Source organism: Lepisosteus oculatus, chromosome 12, assembly GCF_040954835.1.
Source record: "Lepisosteus oculatus isolate fLepOcu1 chromosome 12, fLepOcu1.hap2, whole genome shotgun sequence".
Classification (NCBI taxonomy): domain Eukaryota; kingdom Metazoa; phylum Chordata; class Actinopteri; order Semionotiformes; family Lepisosteidae; genus Lepisosteus; species Lepisosteus oculatus.
Window position 1 is genome coordinate 19,238,301 of NC_090707.1, and position 20,417 is coordinate 19,258,717.

Genomic DNA, 20,417 nt, shown 5'->3' on the forward strand with positions numbered 1-20,417 from the left:
CTTTGTGGTCATCATTTTTTTGATTGAATTCTACAATGAAGGCCATCATAGTAATACATTTACAGTTAAACCTTAATTTAATGGACCTCTGTTTAATTGATTTTACTTTTAATGGACAGTTCCTGATATTCTTTATTTTTGTCTACTCACAAGAGATACCAGACATGTTAAACCAATAGACAGTTAAATGTAAACATGTCCGTTATTGATGGAATACAGTTTGTAATTGTGGTTATTATGAATCATTGCATTGCATGATCACTATGGACAGATGATTGAATTGAGTTAATAAAGGAGAATGGTGATGATGTTCTTGGGCTGTCATGGTTCTTGGATTTTCTGCTCTTGCCGCTCCTGCCCTGCCAGTTCATCTCCAGTGGGCACGAACCCGGGTCTCCTGCGTCGCACAACAGGGAACTTGCCAGCTGAGCTAAAGGAGAACTCCCTCGGCCCGGGCGGCTGAGATCCCTGTAATACGCAGGGGTATATTCGTTACAGGGCCCAATATGTGCTCCAGCAAAGTTGAAGTGTAAACAAATGTGTAATAATATAAGAAGATGTAGTTCATGCATATGATATGCAGAACTATTTATTATTGTTTTATAACTGTTGTATAATAGTGTTGTATTATACTGCTGTCTTTGGGGTAGATTTACAGAAAACAGATTTGACTTGTGCTGCAATATGAAAGCTCAGTATGAGGATTAGTATAAAGAAATGAAACTGATCTCTACATTTAATGACATATGTAAGTAAAGGTTCAAGTTCTGGAAGCTATTGGCAAGCTGTCTATAATCCCACCCCACCAGCTGCACTGTGTGCATTCTTGCTTTTCAGATTTAACTTTAGCTGTCTATTAATCATGATGAAATAGTGACAGTGAATTTATAACTGTTCCCCTTGTGTTTTAGACCAGCAGATTATAACTTTCTACCCTCATTTGACCCAGAAACTGTTCTACAGACCGGTGAGTTTATCATTTGCATATACGTATCTTTGTGTTCTGCCTTTATTGACCTTTTTAATATGATTGAATTTTGTATTTTAACTGATGTTTAGGTGATGGATTTTGATAAAGAACGTAGACTTTTGTCTTGTGGAGTTTGACAGAAATAGTTTTTGCTAACTCTTATATAATACATTTTTAAAAAAAGCTTATGAACATTGTAAACATCTATTTTTAGAAAGTGATGTCATTATACATGGTCAGTTATATATGTTGTTGTAGTATCGAAAGACAGCAACTTAGAATTTACTGCTAATGGTTTGTTTTATCAAAAATACAGATACAGTAGAAAGGCAAGTTATAAAATTACATAATGCAGCAAAGTTTATAACTTGTTGTGATACCAGAACATCAGCTTTAAACTATTATGTTTTTAGAACTGGTTTTATAGTATTCTTTAACCATACAAATCTTTTGTATGCTTATTGCAATTTTACATTACTGATGTACCCTGAGAGTTTTTTATTGTGCTGAAAATATTTAGAGCTCAGAACAAGCAGGAATAAAGCTATAACAGAAGCATTATAGTTTGAATGAATTATAATAGATTCAGTTCATTGGTCCAGACAGGTGAAAATGCTTAGTGTTTGATGTTCTGATTAAATGCAGATATTTAAAAATATTTAAAAGGATGATTTTGGAAACAAATCATTAAGTCACTAAGTTCAACAAAAGACAAACTTCTACTGCATTTTCGTTATGTTGTAGGTGTTTACCTATGATATGTATGAATGTTCCTGTATTTATGAGAAGATGGATAATCCATTTAACAATTTAGAAACTGTATATTATATTATTATATACTATGTATATGTTATCTAAAGATAAAGACGTGCAACTATTTATTCACTACTTATCTAATACTGTCTAATTAACCCTTTAAACTTATTATATGATGACAAGTTGTCATGCCAGAAGACAACGTTTTCCATTAACAGGTGGATGATATGAAATGTCTACATGCAAGACATTTCTAATCTTCCTGCATGTTATGTTGACAACATCTAGAAATTTGCACTCTGCCAAACATTAGATCAACACCAGTCTCAAAGTAATTTTTCATCATTGACAGTAAAGCCTGTCTCCGCACAACAAGGCTCAGTCAAAACTTCCTGCTTCAATTTCGGTACCAGTCAACCGGAAAATAGCTAATTTATCAACCATTCATAAATGATGTCAAACCTGAACATAGTAATTGTAGACCAATATGTCTTATTTCAATTGTAATGTTTTAGGAACAATAAGTACAGCTAAACTCATGGCTCATTTATATGGCAGTAGGATTCTAGGAGATAATCAGCATGGATTTAGAATAAGTAAGTTTAGTTAAAATTATTAGAGTTTTGAAAAAACAACAGCAATATTGGACACAAACTGAATATTATATACAATAATTGATAATAATTCAAAATAAATGCTTACTTTTTAAAACTGCAAGACAAAGTAATGCAGGTGTTTGAATTGACTACTCTTTAATAAATAGAAAACAGAGTGAAGGCTCCAATTGGATTGATGTAATTAGTGAAGGTAACTTTTCACAGATCACTTTAGGACCACTGCTTGTTCTGATTAAGATCACTGATGTAGATTCTGGTGTATGTGATTAGTTATTTTTAGATAATGAAATATTAGCAGTATTAGCATTTTGAAACCTGCAAAAGAAATTCATACAAATTAAGATTTAAGACTGGGTAAACATTTAGCAGATGGTATTTAATGTAGAGAAATGCGGAAAGTTAAACATAGGTGGTAAAAATATGACCTTCATATACAAGTACTGACTTCTAGAAAAAAACTTATAAAGAAGTATTATGCTTTTATATTAATACATTTATTACTTTTTCCAGTCTAGGAAAGCAATAGAAAAGGCAAACAATATCAGGCTATACAGTTAAAGTGTAGAATTTTAATTAAGGGATGTTGTGTATAAAGTGGACTAATAAGACCTCATTCAGAATATTGTTCACAGTGTTTCTCACCAAGCTACAAAAATATGCAGCTCTTTGTTGTGTAAAGAAGACAAACAGATATGTTCCTTGGTTTAAAGTACTGAGCTTGTTACAGCCAAACAGATCTGAATCCACAGAGGCACTGACAAAGTTACCCCGATGGAATGAATCACAAACCAGAACATGTGCAATGAAACTAAAATGGTGAACAGGAGGAACTTCTTTACATATACAGTAGATATCAAAAGTCTACACACCATTATTGCAATTTCTGCTTTTGTTGATATAAAGGCTGAAATTAAGACAAATCATATTGATCTTTTTTTCCTTTAATAAGATCTTGTAAACAACAATATTTAAGTCAGTCACAGCCCTTTTTAGGTCAGAGTTTCTATACGATGGAGGTCTGGGCTCTCACTGGGCCATTCCAGGACATTGATCTTCCTTTTTTTTAAGCCATTCCTTGGTTAAGTTGGCTGTGTGCTTTGGTTCATTGTCATGTTAAAAGGTAAAGTTCTTCTTTAACTTAGCTTTCTGGCCGAAGACAGCAGATTTTGTGCCAAAATATCTTGATATTTGGAGCTATTCATTTTCCACTCTATCCTGACCAGAGTCCCTGTCCCTGCTGAAGAGAAGCAGCCCCATATCATGATGATGCCGTCACCATGGTCATGGTTTTGAGAGATTGAAGGTGTTATCTTGCAAAATTTTTACAGGCTTGGACGTTCTCATTTGTGAGAAATGGCTTCCGTCTTGCCATCCTACCCCACAGCTCAGACTTGTGGAGAATACGCTAAATGGTTGTAATATGCAGGGAGTGGTCAGTTACTGCCATAGATTCCTGAAGCTCCTTTATAGTTGCCGTTGGTCTCTTGGTAGCCTCCCTGATGATCTTTCTCCTTGTCCGGTCATCAATTTTGGAGGGACATCATGCTCTTTGCAATATCCTGGTGGTGCCATATTTCCTCCACTTCTTAATTATGGTCTTTACAGTGTTCCATGATATATGTAATGCCCTCAAACTTCCTTTGCATCTCTCCAGATCTGAACCTTTCAACAATAAGGCCCCGTAGATCTTCTGTTAGATCCCTGGGAACCTTGGTTATCTCTGCATTATGCAACCAAGAAACCTTCAGGGAAATCCTATAGAAACACCTGATTTTATTTAGGGCTAATCAGAATCACTTCAGCTGATATAAGGTGATGGCAAATTACCTTTGTACATGATTTGGAATGTGATTGGTTAAATCTGAACACAGTTACAACCCCATTTATAAAGGGTGTACACACTTATGCAACCAAGGCATTGAAAGTTTTTTTTTAAATTTTAATTATTTTTCCTAAAAATGATCAATTTATTTTTCACTTAAATATAGTTGGTTATGACATGATTTGCCTTGATTTTAAACTTTATGTTAACAAAAGCTGAAATTTCAATAAGGGTGTGTAGACATTTGATATACACAGTAGGTTTTGGGGAGTTTGCAACAAGTTACTCAGCCATTTACCATCTATGTTACGTTTTAGCATGTGACTGTTGCTCCCAAAAATGTAATGTTCTGTGAATCTTTCTTTAGCTCATATTTTGTACACAAAAACTTTCCCCTGTAATGTGCTTTGAAAGGCCATGAGCTGCTCTCAGAACTGCAGCAGCGGCGATTCAATGGATCAGAAAGTGGTGTATCCTGGTCTCCCATGGATGATGAGCTACTGGCTCAGCCACAAGTGATGAAGCTGCTGGACTCCTTGAGGGAGCAGTATACTAAATACCAGGAGGTTTGCAGACAGAGGAGTAAACGCACCCAGCTTGAAGAGATTCAGCAAAAAGTAATGCAGGTAAAGACCAAGTCTGATTGTGGCCGACAAATGCCATTTGGGATGTTTTTAAACTGTTACCACACATATGTTTAATGTGTGGTTGGTATAAACCCAGAAATAACATGTGTTAGTTTGGGCTTCAGCATCACCTCTTTTATTATTAGGATTATTAGTATTTTGAGTGGTTTTATTTAACATTGATGTTCTACAGGATTTTCTTACATTTTTTGTCATTACTTTTGTATGTTCTGTGTTTTTGCTATATATTTTGCTGTTTTTATATTCATTTGGTTTAAATGATGCCTTGTCATTTTTTGGCAGGCTGTCATCAAGAATACTGCAAGGTTTGATTTATCAGTCTCACCTGACACAGCCCTGTCACTCAGTGGACTGAATTTCACTGCTGCTCTGTGACCCCCTCATAGAGGTTAAGGAGTGAATTAAACTGCAAATTCCCTCTTGGTGGAGTTACTGAATACAATGTGTTAATGCTGCTTTTTTAAGACATAATGGCATTTTATATTTTGATATTTTTTAGTCATAGAGATAAAATATACTTTCATAGTCTGGAAAATATATTTTGATGCAGTAAGTATAAACAGTACTGAATAGGAACTAGAACTGAACTAGTAAAACTTAGAACAAAATGACAATACTGGGGATTAATCAGTGAATCATAAAATGAAATCCAAATGTTAACTGTTTCCATACTGTCAGTAAATAAAATAGTGAGGCCTTGTTAGATTGTCTTTTATTCCAACAACTCATTTTAGAATGTTTTAGTTCAGATCTTTTATTTGAAGTTTTACAAGATCAACAACTGAACAAATTTTCCAAGTTATAAATCCCTTAAATTGCTGACCCTCCTCTCTACACCCTAAACCATAGAAATATATCAACTTAAAAAAACATAGATAAAGCAGTAACTGAAAAAAAATTAAATAAGGATTAGTATATTAAAAAATAAGAAAGAGAGGCAACATCAAGACACTCATAAAGACTGCTCATGGCTGAGATATTAGGATACATCTTCAGTCTGAATCAGTAAGCTCATGAGTATAGTTAAAAAAAACTTTGCCAAATACAGTAAAATTTGTTCATGGAACCTAGAATTTAAGAATTAAGAATTATTTTTATTTTATTTTATTCTATCCACATAATGATTAAAAAAATACTTTTATGCACAAGCTATTGGATAGAATGTGGCATAATTAATATTCAGTCATATTTCACGTTTGCCCTTGAATGTGACAGATAGTGACTTAAGTGCAGGCACCATTACTTAATTTCTGTGGAGATCACATGATATCACTGCAGCCAAGAATAGGATATTATAGAAATACTATAGTTTATGTTTATTATGGCAGTACATTTTCCTAGCTTAAATACTTTAGCTAATTTCTAAAGCTACTAAAATGTTATAAATGTTCCTACCTCTGCCTGCAAGTTATATTTTGTTATAAAGTGAGACCTGTTAGTAAGATAGATCATTTGCATGAAGGGCTCAAATAAATTGCCATTATCATTCTGCTTTTTTGTATGATGCCGATGCTTTTTGCTGCTGTAGTCAAGAGTTGGTCTGGGATTGATGTAGTTTACAGTAGTGAAGTTTTTTTCATTGTCTAGGGTGGCTGATGTGGCAACTTGCTATACTATTGTTGGTGTAATATTAAAACATCTAATCCGATTGTTACAGATGGTTAAATTGTCATCTATACCTCATTCTCAGTTTAACAGCTCATGCTTTATGGACTTTTAATCCCTTTTAAGAAAAAAATAAATTTTCATTTATAAAAGAATTATAAAGATGTATGCATGCCCATTTTATTTTTGTTCTAAGTACCACAAAGTCGAATATTTAATCCTGAATAAACTGGGTCTACTCATCAACTTTCATAAAAAAATGATTGAGTGGTTATGTACTCTGCATTGATTCAATAGCCCCAAGCTTGTTTTATAAGCAGAAATTGCAAGAAATGGAAAATTGCCTTTATAGGAAAGAGATAGTACAAGAGAAAATATTTATATTTCATTACCCAATTAGATTTGAAGGAAAGCATGCGATTTATACAATCTAATAGTGCCTTTTGTTTGTAATTTTGCGTTTTGGAATAATTTTATTTGTACCAGTGGGTAACTCAATTTTCCAATCTCGCGAGAATTGCACTTTCATTAATTCACTTATTGACATAAATGTAGAATGAGAAACACGAATGCGCTGGATCATTTGTAAACTGTCAGCTTCCTGAATGACATGACCTGAGGTTAATGAAATTTGCTATTCTTGGAATGCATTGAATAGGATACATCTTTATTTCAAAACACTTCAGATTCCTTTGTTTTAAGACAGAATTTTCTATAGTACAGAGTCAACTTTATTTTTCATGGTTTTTTTTTTGTGCCTCAGTTTAAGTAGAAGGACCTGTGCTACTTGTGTTGTACTATAAGTTGTGCGTTTCAGGGTTCTAATGGAGTGTAATTAAAGGTTTATTCAATTTCACGTCCATACAGGTTGTAAATTGGCTGGAGGGCCCTGGTACAGAACAACTTAGAACTCAGTGGGGAATTGGAGATTCCATTAGAGCTTCCCAGGCTCTACAGCAGAAACATGAGGAAATTGAGAGTCAGCACAGTGTAAGTTTATTCCCTCCTTGTCACTGTTTTCTACCTTAAAAAGAATTAAAGCTGGTGATTTTAAATTATGAAGTACTTAACCTCATCAAGTTACAGTAAAGCAGATTAAAGCATGTGTTTTTCCCCATTTATTTCATTTAAAATAATTTTATAATTTTAATGCTCCTCATAAGATAATAATATTTATGGAATAAATGAATATGTAATGTTAATGAAATGAACAGCGAAATGGCTTTACCCTGTTTGGAGAACATTTTAAATGATCTTTTTGAATGTGAAGTGAGTCCGCATTTTACTGAATGTAGTTTAGAACTTTGAGTTAGTCAGGGAGTAAAACAAATGCTTTTTATACTGTATGAATACACGACACTGTGTTTTAAGAGCCATGGTGTGTTATACATATATAACCTTTAAAGTTTGAGCTCCACTCTTAGAGTGCTTGTTGTCAGTGCGACTTTAACATGACAAGTAAATGTTGGATAGAAAATAGGCTTTATCCTGACCATTGCTGTTAAATTCCCTGCTGGAAATCCATTTCAGATACTCTGCTATGTTATGGGATGGTTGGTCATTTGGAAAAAGGGGAATCGCAACCTCTGCAAAAGTGGGTAAAATACAAATAGGAAAAAGAATGTCTCGTTTTCATAAAATTATGACAGCATGAATGAGACACTGAAATCTTTATATTTGCACTATGGATATAACATTTGTAGTGCGTTGTTGCAGTTGCTTTTTTTGTTTTCAATCAGCTTATCGCTGGGGGATTGTGTCTCTATTCACATAATAAGCATATGTTTTGAATCTATATATTTTCAGAATTTAAGTCGTCTAGTAGTAATTGTATTATTTAGATTAAGAATTAAATTTAAATCATTTAGACACTTTAACACACTTTTTTTAAGCCTGTGAGCATTTTTGTTTCTTCCAGTTACTATTTCTTGAAAACAGTACATTTAATTTTTTCCTCTGTTTCGGAAATGATCGTTCAATACTTAATTTTCGTGAAAATTGTATCATAATCTCAAATACAAAATATTTTTCCAAAGTTTCATTACCAGATATATTTAGAAGTGAAAGATTTATTATTTCAAATCTAAATGCATTGCAAAGAAGTATCCTGTAAGGAAAATGCTGGATTATATTCTGCTTCAGATACAAACATGGCGTGCTATATTGTGGTAAAACCAACAGGTGGCAGTAATACTGTATATTCTGAATAGTTTTGGATGAACAGATAGATAGATACTTTATTGATCCCGTGAGGGAAATTGCAGTGCAACAGCAGCTTAACACACACAACACAGCCACAGTGTAACGAATTATATAATAATAGTACAATACATACAATACAATACAAGAGTTACTCACAGTCCGGACACACAAGAACAAACTAGAACAGAACAGTACACAGAAAATCGTATCACACGTATGAATATAAATATAGATGTAACCATAGATATAAATATAAATATAAATGTATTGCACAGGTCCCTGGCATATATTGCACAAAAGTGGTTGTAAACGGGAAAAAGAAAAAGAAAAAGAAAGAGAACAGATGTAGCAGTAGATGTGTATATGCGTTTAGTCCAGAAACAGGTCACTGTCGCTGTTGCCTCTGCCAAGACGCAAGGTGGATGCGTTGTACAGTCTTATGGCAGACGGCAAGAATGACCTCCTGTAGCGTTCCCTGTCGCACCGTGGATGAATCAGTCTATTGCTGAACGTGCTCTTCATTCCTGCAAGCCTGTCATAGAGGGGATGGGAGAAGTTGTCCATGATGGCCTCTAGTTTGGACATCATTCTCCTCTCAGCACAGAACGTTCATTCTGCCTGTACCGAATATCTTGATTGCACAATAGGTCATAGCAAAGGTCATACTAACAGTTTTGTAATCATTTAATACTATTTGTTTTGAGACTTTTAGGTTTGATTTTCCCTGCTGTTAAACACTACGAATGCATTATGCCTATTTTCAGGAATGGTTTGCCGTGTATGTGGAGTTGAACCAGCAGATTGGTGCCCTGCTCAATGCGGGAGATGAAGAAGACCTGGTGGAACTGAAAGCCCTCCAGCAACAGCTGAGTGACGTGTGCTACCGTCAGGCGAGCCAGCTGGAGTTCAGGCAAAATGTCCTGCAGTCAGCCCATGAGTTTCATGGAATTGCTCAAGATGTAGGTTTTTATGTTGTATTCTAATTTAACAAAAGAAATGACTATTTTTTGTGAATTCATAACACTGGATATGTTTTCAACTATTCTTTTTTTAGTTGTCACAGCAGTTAGACGGTTTACTTGGTATGCTTTGTGCAGATGTTGCCCCAGCTGATGGAGCAGCAATTCAACAAACATTAAAATTGCTAGAGGAGAAACTGAAGAGTGTTGGTAAGGAAAATTCTTTTTTTTCCCCCAATTGTTTCCTATACTAAAAGTAATTTTGATTAGAACTCGTTGAAAATGTTCTAAATTCATACACTTTAAAAACATATGTGTGACTGCTAAGTGGCTCAGGTAACAAAAGCAATTGCTCTGAATCCACATTGTCCACGGGCGGAGCGGTGGCTCTGTGGCTAAGGATCTGCGCCTGTGACTGGAAGGTTGCCGGTTCAAATTCCTCTTGATATGATTCCTCTGATATGATATTATTATATCATTATTGTCTAGACATTGCCCAGGTAGCTCAGTATTGCTAGGAACACCCAAGCAACAGCACACAATAGCACAGCACTGGTGGTGGGGTTGGGATTGTTTATTTTCTGTGAAACAACTACTGCAACTTCCCAGGTAATTGCATACTTGCATACTAGTGACATTGGCGAGAGACACTTTGCTTCTCCATCACCAATAATGCTCCAGGTTTCCCGATAGTGTAGAGCTTGCTGTGTGTCAAAAAACAAATAGCTCATTGAATGGGCAGTTTGGAAGAGCATAACTGCTCTTCATCATTATTCCTGTGCGGTACTGTTGATGCTGTGAGCTGAGCTGTAAAGCAATTGCCAATTCCAAACTGGGTACATATGGAAAAGGAGTAATTATATAGATTTAAAATGTTTATTCTGATGTTTACAATTTTCAGGATAGCAATTCAAATTGTACATGCTAATTGATTAGGAAAGTGTTTTCTGCTTGCTCAGTTTTATTGCCATTTTATTCATTTAGATGGTAGTCTACAAGCCCTGAGGGAAAAAGGTCAAATTCTTTTAGAACAAATTTCCAACCAGACATCCTGGTCATATGGAAAGGATACCACTATTGAAAACAAAGAGAATATTGAACATATCCAAAGTGTAATGGAGGATATGCAGCTTCGGAAACAAAGGTTAGTTTTGAACTGTGAACTATAATGAGTGAAAATGAATGGGGAATGTTTATTTCTTGATTGAGAATGATAATGCTCTGTACATGGTTGCACAAGCAAGTTTACAGTTACCTAAAGTCAGTGTTTGGGGTGTAGTTTTTAGAAATTCTTTTCAGCATTATCTAGAAATAGTTGATAAGAACTGCTGATAGTTTTGGGTCAGATTTTATTGTTTGGATATATATTTAACTGATGAAAGTAATTACAAAAATCTTAAAGCACTTTCTTTTTGTGGCCTTTACAGATGTGAAGATATGGTGGATGTAAGGAGATTAAAAATGCTTCAGATGGTACAGCTTTTTAAGTGTGAAGAAGATGCTTCACAGGTGTGCAGTATTCTGCAGTATATGTAATGCTTGATTAGTTAAGCTGATTTCCATTTTAGTTTGGGTAATCTGAAAATGAAATTGTTTTCAGGCGGACAGATAACTTCCAACATATACCTGATCCATTTTGGGGCTACGGAGCTCATGCAGGCTTTCATAGTAGTCAAGACCTATAACCACAATATAACATACACAACAATTTCTGTAGAGTTCCTGTATGTTAATGTTTATTTAGAAAACCTGTAAAATAAAATTAAAAATTATTTGCTACGATTATTCCTACTACTAGTAGGAATAGTAGGAAGTAGTATGTCTTGAATTTGTTCGAGAGCCTGTTACATGACAATTTAAATGGATCCTGTGGTGTGCTGTACATTAGATTTGTTTGTTTTCCTGCTATAAACATACTGTAAGGTTATATATATATTAAGGTAAAACTTTACTCTTTCACATCTTGAATGTCTGAATAATTTTTCTTTTATAATGAAGGCAGTGGAATGGTTAGGTGAGCTGCTGGATGCCCTTTTGAAGACCCATATCAGACTAGGAGATGATGCGCAGGAAACAAAAATATTACTGGAAAAACACAGGAAATTTGTCGATGTTGCACAGGTTTGTAAGCTTGAATTCTGAGCCCTTCAGTTTTGATTTTGTCTGTATTTGATTTGTTTTTTTTTCCATTCTTTATTTCATGAATAACATAATTAATAATGAATTTACTGTTTGTGTTGTTTTACTTGTAGAGCACTTACGATTATGGCAGACAGCTGCTCCAGGCCACAGTGGTCCTGTGCCAGTCCCTTAGATGTACCACCAGGTCTTCAGGAGACACCCTCCCACGATTAAACAGAGTGTGGAAACAGTTCACTGTCACGTCTGAGGAAAGGGTCCAAAGACTAGAGATGGCCAATGCATTTCATGCTGCTGCTGAAAAGGTGAGGTTTAGATAATTGGGTGTTAATAATCCATTTATACTTCCACACCAGGGATAGGCAACTGCAGTTCTTGAGGCATGTTATGCAGGCACGTTTTAGTTAGTGTTATATTAAGACAACTTATCCAAATATATAGGCAATTAAGATTAGAGTAAGTTAAACTTAAGGAGTCAACAACCTTTGAGCACTGGTATTTGTTGTCCTTGATGGAAACGGTTGAGTGATGTAATGTACAATAGCAGTAAATATTTCCTTATTTCTTTTTCCCCACAAATAATTGAAAATAATCAATTACGTTATTGTATCATCTAAAGCTAAAGCTAGTAGCAATGGCACCCTGATATAGTTATCAGAACAAAGGTTACATGGCTTTATTTTTAAATAAAGTTGTTATAGTATTTTTAAACTTTTTAACATGACTGATATATTTATAGTACTAAACAAGGGCCTGGCAAATGGCTAAAAAAAGTGTTGAAAGTGATTGGTGCTTTACAAATAAAAGAATGTTTTTATTATGTAATTTGAAACAGGTCCAAAACAGTGAAGTAATATAGCTAGTTTGATTTTAAGTAAATAATTAAGAGTTCTGCCGAACTCTGAGCTTTGAAAATCTGAAAAGGTAACATTTCTAGTGAATTAACTATTGCCAAAGTTCCAGACTTTCTTCTCTAGAACCTATAAGTAAGACCTTTTTAGGCTTTTATTTTGTTTATACAGTACCCCCTTTGATTCTGTCTGATGCTTCTGAAGAAACACACTCACTCTAAGCAGACTGTGACAGGAAGACAAGAAAGTAAAACCTATGTCTCAATGCCTGATGAAAGCAGAGTCCTCTGGCATCTCTCTTCAGGAAGAACACATAAATTATTAAGATAACATGTTCTTGGACTCCAGTTTTGTTCTTAAAAGCATCCCTGGGAGTTTCTGGCATTTCACAAAAGTCTGCTTTTTGACAGTTAAGTGTCAAGCATTAACATTTCTTCTGTTGTTTTGTTTCCAGTAATGTTCTGATCTTTTATCTTAAAGATTCTGAAAGAATGCCCAGAACAGTGTGAAGCAGGCTTTGACTTAGAAACATATGAAGAAGTTGAAGCAGTTGGAAAATCTCTTCTGGATAGATTAACAGTGCCCGTTATTTTCCCTGATGGGTAAGAGCTGTGTCAAATTATCTGAAGCTGTATAAAGATGTATATATTCAAAGGAACTACAGCAGTGAATTCTAAAACTCTAAGGTCTTTACACTGAATAAGTCACGTAGTACCGATAAGAAATATAAATAATATATATTAATTTGAAATTTGAAACTATGCATGAACAAAAAAACAAATATTAACATTTTCCTATGTTTATTATAAATATATAATTTATATATGTGTGTAATTTTTCACAGATTTGGAGATTGTAATTATGGCCCCCCTGATGTAATAGAGTGTACCTACAGAGTTTGCAGTTGTTTTTAAATTCTAACTTCAAAGCAAATCTTGAAAGTTCAAACCGTATTTTGAAAAAGTTTCTTTACAAGAATCCAAGTAACATAAGGTTTATAGGGATTCTGAAGTTAAGGTTTCAAGTAGAATTCTTATTCAACTAGTATTATGAATGTCATGTATATTGTTGTATGTTGTATTGGGTGTAGTTACAGTATGTATTATATATTGGTTGAACAACTGAAGAAATGCAGTCAGTTATACAAGAATGTGACATACTTTCATGTTATTTCCTTTTATTTAGCTCAAATTTATTAAACTTTCTGCTTGACTGCAAATATGCACTTGATAGAGTCTAAAACCATTCATTTCTCAATTAGGAAATTAAGAAGTGACATTCTGTATTACATGTGTTTGCTGAATGAATGCTAGATGTCTCCATTTTGTCATATGCATTACTTTTTATAGGCGACACTGTTCATTTGGAATAAACAGCATTAAACAGCAACTGCAAAGCTAATAGACAAGAATCTGTGACTGAGCTTGCCAAGGTGTTCAGAGACATTTTCCTAACGCAATTGTCGTTATCATTTTAGAAGTGAGCAGTTTTTTGGGAGTCCTAGTGATATGGCTTCATCTGCAGAACACATCAGAGACAAGATGAAGCTTGTTGAACTGAAAAAGCTACAGCAGGAGGAGGTCCAGCAGCAGGAGGAACAGCCAGAGAGTGCTTCAGAAGACAGCTAATAGTGTCTCCTATGTCACCCGATAAGGAGCCTCAATCTGCAAGTCAGCATGGCATCTCATGGTCATAAGTCCCAGCATATAATACACTAGAAAGTATTCCCTAGCTACAGGGGAAAACCTGTACTTCCATGTGCCTGTAACCTGGAATTCTGTGTGCGTTACTGCACTTCTTTCATCATAAAAATACACCTTGCCAAGCCATATTAACTTACCGTGTGCTGTTAAAGATAATAGGCTCCTTCATTTATATTCTAAGAAAAAAAAACTACAGACATTGCACTGAACTTCCCTGAAAGCTTTACCTGGCCTGTCATCTGTTGGCTGCTAACAGTTGACTCAAGCTTTGAAAGGTGCTACTTAAAATGTAGAATGTCCAAGCACCACTTCTGTCCTCATTATTATCTGGTGCTGTAGAACTTTTAGGCCTTAGGCAAACTTCCTGTTTGTAGACAGTAAGAAATGTATTTTATAAGTTTTGTCTTAATTTGTAATACCTTAAATTGTTGCTGCATCTTTTTTATTGTGCCAATACGCAACCTATCCTGAAGGCCTTTGATACTGGCATAAACTGCCTAACCTGCTGTTTTTAAGTATCAACTGTATATTAAGCAGATGTTTGGCAAAATAAACCTGCTTTTTAAAATTATTCTCTGATTGCTGTGATACTCAAGTGCATCAAGATACAATGTAGAGACAAAGCTTTAATGCCTGATAATTAGAAGTGTAAAAGCTTTGTTTCAATGAATAAAACATTAAATGGGAATTCATTTCCTTTTCATAATTGTGATTCTATAATATGCGCTTCTTGCGTCTTGAAGCATGCTGTTAAATATTTTATTTTTTTTAGTTTTGTTATGTTCTGCTGCAATTTTTAAAGTTTTGATACCTTTGGCATGATCAGTCATGTTTGCACAAATGTGTTTGGTTAAGATTTGGGTCAGTAGAAATAAATGAACAAACATTGGAACAACCAAATTGAAAGCATGCTTTTCCTTTTCTGTTAGATTCCTCATTGATTTAGTAGATAGAGCTGAGGAATGTCTAGGGTACTTGTAAACAAGATACAGTTAAAGTTACTGAAAATATACATATTAATTACTTGAAATGATTAATGTAATTTTATACTAATTAGTGAGTTCTTGTGATATTTTGGGGTATTGTTTCCTGAAATTCATTTCATATTGTGATAACATTGTAGTATTGCATAGGAAATCCAATATTTCCAAAATTGAGGCATGGCAAGTGCTTGTGTATGGTTGAAAGGTAGTGGATAAGTCACCATGTTTAGTCACAGAATTAACTGGGGCACCATTTTACTTTCACCATTTACATTTTTAAAATTAAAAGCTCAAATTTGGAAATACTGGAGTTCCAGCTTTTTCATACCATGTTATGTTTAGGTATGGTAGTAAGTAAAACAATGTATTTTTGCCACTTTAAGGCATTGTGTGACGCATGGCAAATACGGTACACAGGATATTGCTCTTGCATTGGTTTTCTTGATTAAATATGAGACCCAGTTATAAAATGTAGAGAACAATAACTCATGTAGACATTTTGTAATTACTTTTGTTAAAGTTGATGACCTTAATGGAAGCTGTCTTCTTTTGAATGTAAAGTAGGCTCCAGAAGTATTAGGTCTTCATAAAGTAAGGCATTTTATTGATCAAAAATGCTTTGTTGGACTGTTTTGATGAAGCAGTTTGAAATCTGCAAATGTTTGACCTAGAAAAAGGCTGCTAGTGAAAAATGGCAAATGGTAATTGCTATAATAAACATTTCAAGTGAGAGCAGTTAGATGTTAGAAATTAAGTGGTAAAGGAGTGATGCATGAATGTTCTCTGGATCATTTTATTGTGGCTGCTGCAACATTTTTGTGAAATACAATCTTAAGTGAATAAGAATTTCAATTACAATAGATCCTAATATCTCTGGAGCCCACTAATAATGCACTGATATAATACAGTCTGTGTTAGCAAAATATAATTCCTAACTCTTCCTAAATTTAAAATACAGCTGTACAATGTTTAAAAGAACTTTGGAGTTTATTTTAATTAGTCATAACTAATCACCATGTGGAAGTTGTGTACTATCAAATACTGGGTTTGGACGCTAGAGGTTTTTTGCATACACTGTAAATCTGATGAAAGGAATATGAAATGATGGTTTCAACATCCTATTTGTTGTGCAGTTGTTACTGCATGACGCGTGTTTGTGCTTTGATCATCCTGGGAAAGCCTTCTTTGTAATTTAAGAAGAAAAGACATCCTCACTTGGAATTGAGGTATGCAGATTTATCACTTACCATTTTTCGCACCTGAATTATAATTGTAGAGAAATTTTCCTAGTGTTTTATGTTATAGATAATGCAAATTGGTCATCAAAACATAACCAGTGTTACAGACATGGTTTTAACAACACAATAGGCAAAGTTGCAGTATTTACCAAAGCAATGACACAATGAAAATCCTTACAGAAAACAATATGGCCTTTTTGGTTTTCTATTCAGTTTGTTTTTTTGAATAGGAAGCCCTCTGAAATATAGAAATTGATTTGCATGGATTTAATTTCAGCGACTCAACAAAAATTTTAAAATACCCAGAGTATGTCACAACTAAGTATTAAATGAGTGCTTGTATAGATTCTAGATATATATATATAGGTTTTTTTAATGAAATCTTTCAAATATTTTTAAAAATAATCCTTTGTATTTTAGTCTGATTCTACTATAGCTTTGAATGAGTTTCTCTAAAGACTTGAACTTTAATGCTGTTTAGAAAATGAGGTAAAGGAATGTAAACATAATTCTGACCTTCATGCCCAGTGTTCTGTGTGTGTTATGTAGGCAGGACACCTGTTGTTTTTAGAATAAAGGCATTTGATCAGTTTCCCTCACAAACACTTAGCTAAAATGGATTTCTCTTGAAATTGCAATAATGCAATTTGATAAGATGTGTAATATACCTTATGTAGCATTTTCTTTGATGAAGAGAACAGTGTGTTAAAATATATAATGAAGAAAAAGGAAATATAGTTTATTTAAAGAGCAGCAAGATTAATTACAGTTGAGGTGGGTTTTGAGAAATTTAGGGAAAAAAAGTATATCGGCAATAGCATTTCAGTGAAAACAAATCTTGGCTAATTTTGTTTTCATTGAATTGGTAGAAAAATAAAAAATGAGCTGGATATCTGAAGCTAATATTTGTAGGTTTTTTGTATGTTTAATTCTCTTTATAATTTCAGTTAGTGGTGTCCGTGATTGTTTATAAAGTAACTATGTATAATTTTACCAAGTTATGGTACACAGTGCTTTAATTCCAGGCAAAATTTGCAATTTGGACTAAAAGATAGTGTTAGGCCATCTGCTTCTAGTTGCTATAGGCATGCTTTCCTGCATGCTCATAGCAGTGCCATAATCACTAGTGTAAACGGGGAGGCAGACGGATATAACCATGCATCCTGATAGTTTATAGACAACTTAAAGCTTGTTTGTCTTTGGAAGATAGAGAAGTGCCAGATAGCAGATGTGTCCATGACAGGTTATTGGCACCTCTACAGTGGCTGAGGTAAAAAATAGCAGGCACTGATAAGTTAATACCAGGAGATGACATGCACTTTATGCATGCTTTTTAGATTTTATGTGGCCTTTAGTCAGAGCCACATATACTTGGGGTATGTAAATTATAATTCCCTTGATACTGCAACCAAAATTCTGAAAAAGATGTCTTGTTTCAAATAAATTAAGGCAGACTACATTTCTGTCTAACTGTAACTTTGAATCAGAAGGAATTGGCAAGTAAATCTAATTCTCCAGAATGAGGGGGAAAAACAAAGAAGAGTCCAATGAGGCTTTAATCTGTTATTACCTATTTTGATTTTCCCACTTAGCAGTATTTTTTATAACTTAAATATTTCTTATTTGAAGTCCTGCCACCGTATTTGAGAGGAAGCAGTTAGTTATTTATGGTACAGTATGCTGTTGGATGCTCAAAACAGCTGCAAAGGTTTTTAAAAAGTATAGTTCACAGTTAAAAGCCAGAAGTATGAAGATCACTTCTGGCCTTTAAATTCTTTGTCTAATTTTCTTCCTGTATATTTGTAATCAAATCATGTACTGTAGTAAGGAAACTCGCTATATATAGTATAGTAAATGAGCTGCACTTGAAAACAAAAACATAACTTCAGTACAAGGGAGTCTTTTTAAAACAATAAATCAATATATATCTGATGTTAATTTGGCACTACTTTAATTACTGGGCAGTCTGGCTCTTTTCTGTCTGACATGACACCATGACAGCTTCTAAATTTAACTTCTTGTGATTTAATGCTGAGAGCCAGTCACTTAGGTTAATTTATCAGGACTTGTGAGCAGATGGCGACTCGGTACGCAGCCTGAATTTCCTCTGATGTCCTTGAGATCTGAGTTTCTGGTATCCCCTGCTTGATGTTACTTTCTCAGCTGTTTATTCACCTAAACAGCTGCCATGTCACTAGCACAATATAACCTGCAGCAATTCTGTAAATTCAGATGACTTTTGAGCAGCACTGTTAACTAATGGCAGAAGAAGTGTAAATCTATGAAAGCCTTACATCCCTTTTAAAAGATAATGCATTGGAACATAATTTAGTGGCATCTGTGCATGTCCTGTTTACTTTGGCTTTGTACTGTTTCCAGTTCCTATCTGATCTTTTATTGAATCAGATTCTTTCTGTTGTAATCTGACTGAGTAAGCAATCTGCAGGAACAGTATTAAATTCCTTGTGTTCTGACATTTGAGCTCCTAAACCCACAATTAGTACACAGCTGTGAATGTTCTGCTGAATGTTCTGAAGATACCGTGGATAGAATTGTACTTAACACTATTAAAATGTACAATGTGAGCAAAGTTTTATTCTGCTTCATGAAGTTAACAGTTAAAATAAGGTAACTAGACTCTGGCCTCCATGAAAGCTAAGTTCTTGATTACACTTTAAATGGTTACGTGTGCATAGAAGGAATCTTCAACAAGTTGTAAAAAAATCCCATCCATTCCAAACAAATTATGTGCAATTTGTGTTGGGAGGCATGATAGTAAAGTGGTTAGCATTGCTGTGTCTCAGTGCTGAGGCCCTGGGTTCAGTATGGACCTGGGGTGCTCTCTGTGTGGATATTGTATTTTTTCCTAGTCTTCGCATGAGTTTCTTCCAGGTTCTCCGGTTTCCTTCCACAGTCCAAAAACATACTGGAAGATTAATTGGTGTCTGAGAATACTGGCTGAGATGTGTGTGTCTGTCTGCCTACCCTGGGATGAACTGGTGTCCCGTCTAGGGTGTACCCTGCCTTGTGTGCATTTTTTGCAGGTATAGGCTTATGCTCCCCCATGTCCCTGTACTGGATAAATGGAGAAAATGTATAATTTGTGTTCTTGATTTCAAGTTTGATTAGAATTTTACTATCTAAAGTAGCCTCTAGTTGTTCCTTTGCAGCTTGCACACTGAGACAACTTCCCACTAGAACATGATAGATTGTCTTTCCACTTTTAAAATTAAATAGGTCATACTATGATTTTGCCTTTAGCCTAGGCAAGACTGCTACTATGATGTAATTTGTTCCAAACATATGACATAGCTGTAGATTCTTTTGTTATGGCTGATGTCTTATCTAGTCTATCAACATAAAATGTGTATTTATATACATATATTCTCAGAGCACTGTACTGCGTTTTAAACAACCAAATTTCTGTTGTACAATTAACTTTTTAAAAATAACTAAATTAAACTTAGTACTGCAGTTTCCATAGATGAAACATCCCTTTTATCTTAATATCCCCTTTGAATCATCCCTTTTAGCCTAAGAATACATGAAGAGGTGCTTAGACAAACATGTTAACCTTTTTTTTTTACTAGACAGTGGCCAGGGTATCAATGTTATTTTCTGCTCATTGTTCAAAAGAAGCTAATTAAGTTTTTGGGACATGTCAACAACCTGGGGAGTATGTGTTGCTAAGATGCATTTCAAATAATTTGAAAGGGCACTCTGCTTTGCAATTTAATGTTTTTTTAGCTTTGCATAATAAGGGACTAATTGCATGGTATTTTATGATAAGTCTGATAGGTGATACTACATCTGCGGAGGTATGAAAACTGGAATGGAGTTATTTTTGGAAATACATTGCAAGTGTACTGTTGTCTTTGAAAAATTTTATTAAAGCAAACCTCAGCTTAATTAAGGAAATTAATGC

General features: G+C 34.5%; 1 protein-coding gene across 3 annotated transcripts in view; it reads left to right on the plus strand.

The window, feature by feature from the left end:
- Positions 1-16,375, plus strand: part of sestd1 (SEC14 and spectrin domains 1) — a 39,286-nt gene extending 22,911 nt beyond the window's left edge. For all 3 annotated transcript variants that reach the window (XM_069196348.1, XM_015358965.2, XM_015358966.2), the window contains exons 9-19: positions 912-967; positions 4,580-4,791; positions 7,285-7,407; positions 9,384-9,578; positions 9,674-9,788; positions 10,563-10,722; positions 11,006-11,087; positions 11,577-11,699; positions 11,831-12,022; positions 13,049-13,170; positions 14,046-16,375. In XM_069196348.1, the coding sequence (XP_069052449.1) occupies positions 912-967; positions 4,580-4,791; positions 7,285-7,407; positions 9,384-9,578; positions 9,674-9,788; positions 10,563-10,722; positions 11,006-11,087; positions 11,577-11,699; positions 11,831-12,022; positions 13,049-13,170; positions 14,046-14,196 (1,531 nt within the window). In that variant the 3' untranslated portion in view covers positions 14,197-16,375. The remainder of the gene's footprint in view (positions 1-911; positions 968-4,579; positions 4,792-7,284; positions 7,408-9,383; positions 9,579-9,673; positions 9,789-10,562; positions 10,723-11,005; positions 11,088-11,576; positions 11,700-11,830; positions 12,023-13,048; positions 13,171-14,045) is intronic.
- Positions 16,376-20,417: the final 4,042 nt, after the last annotated feature.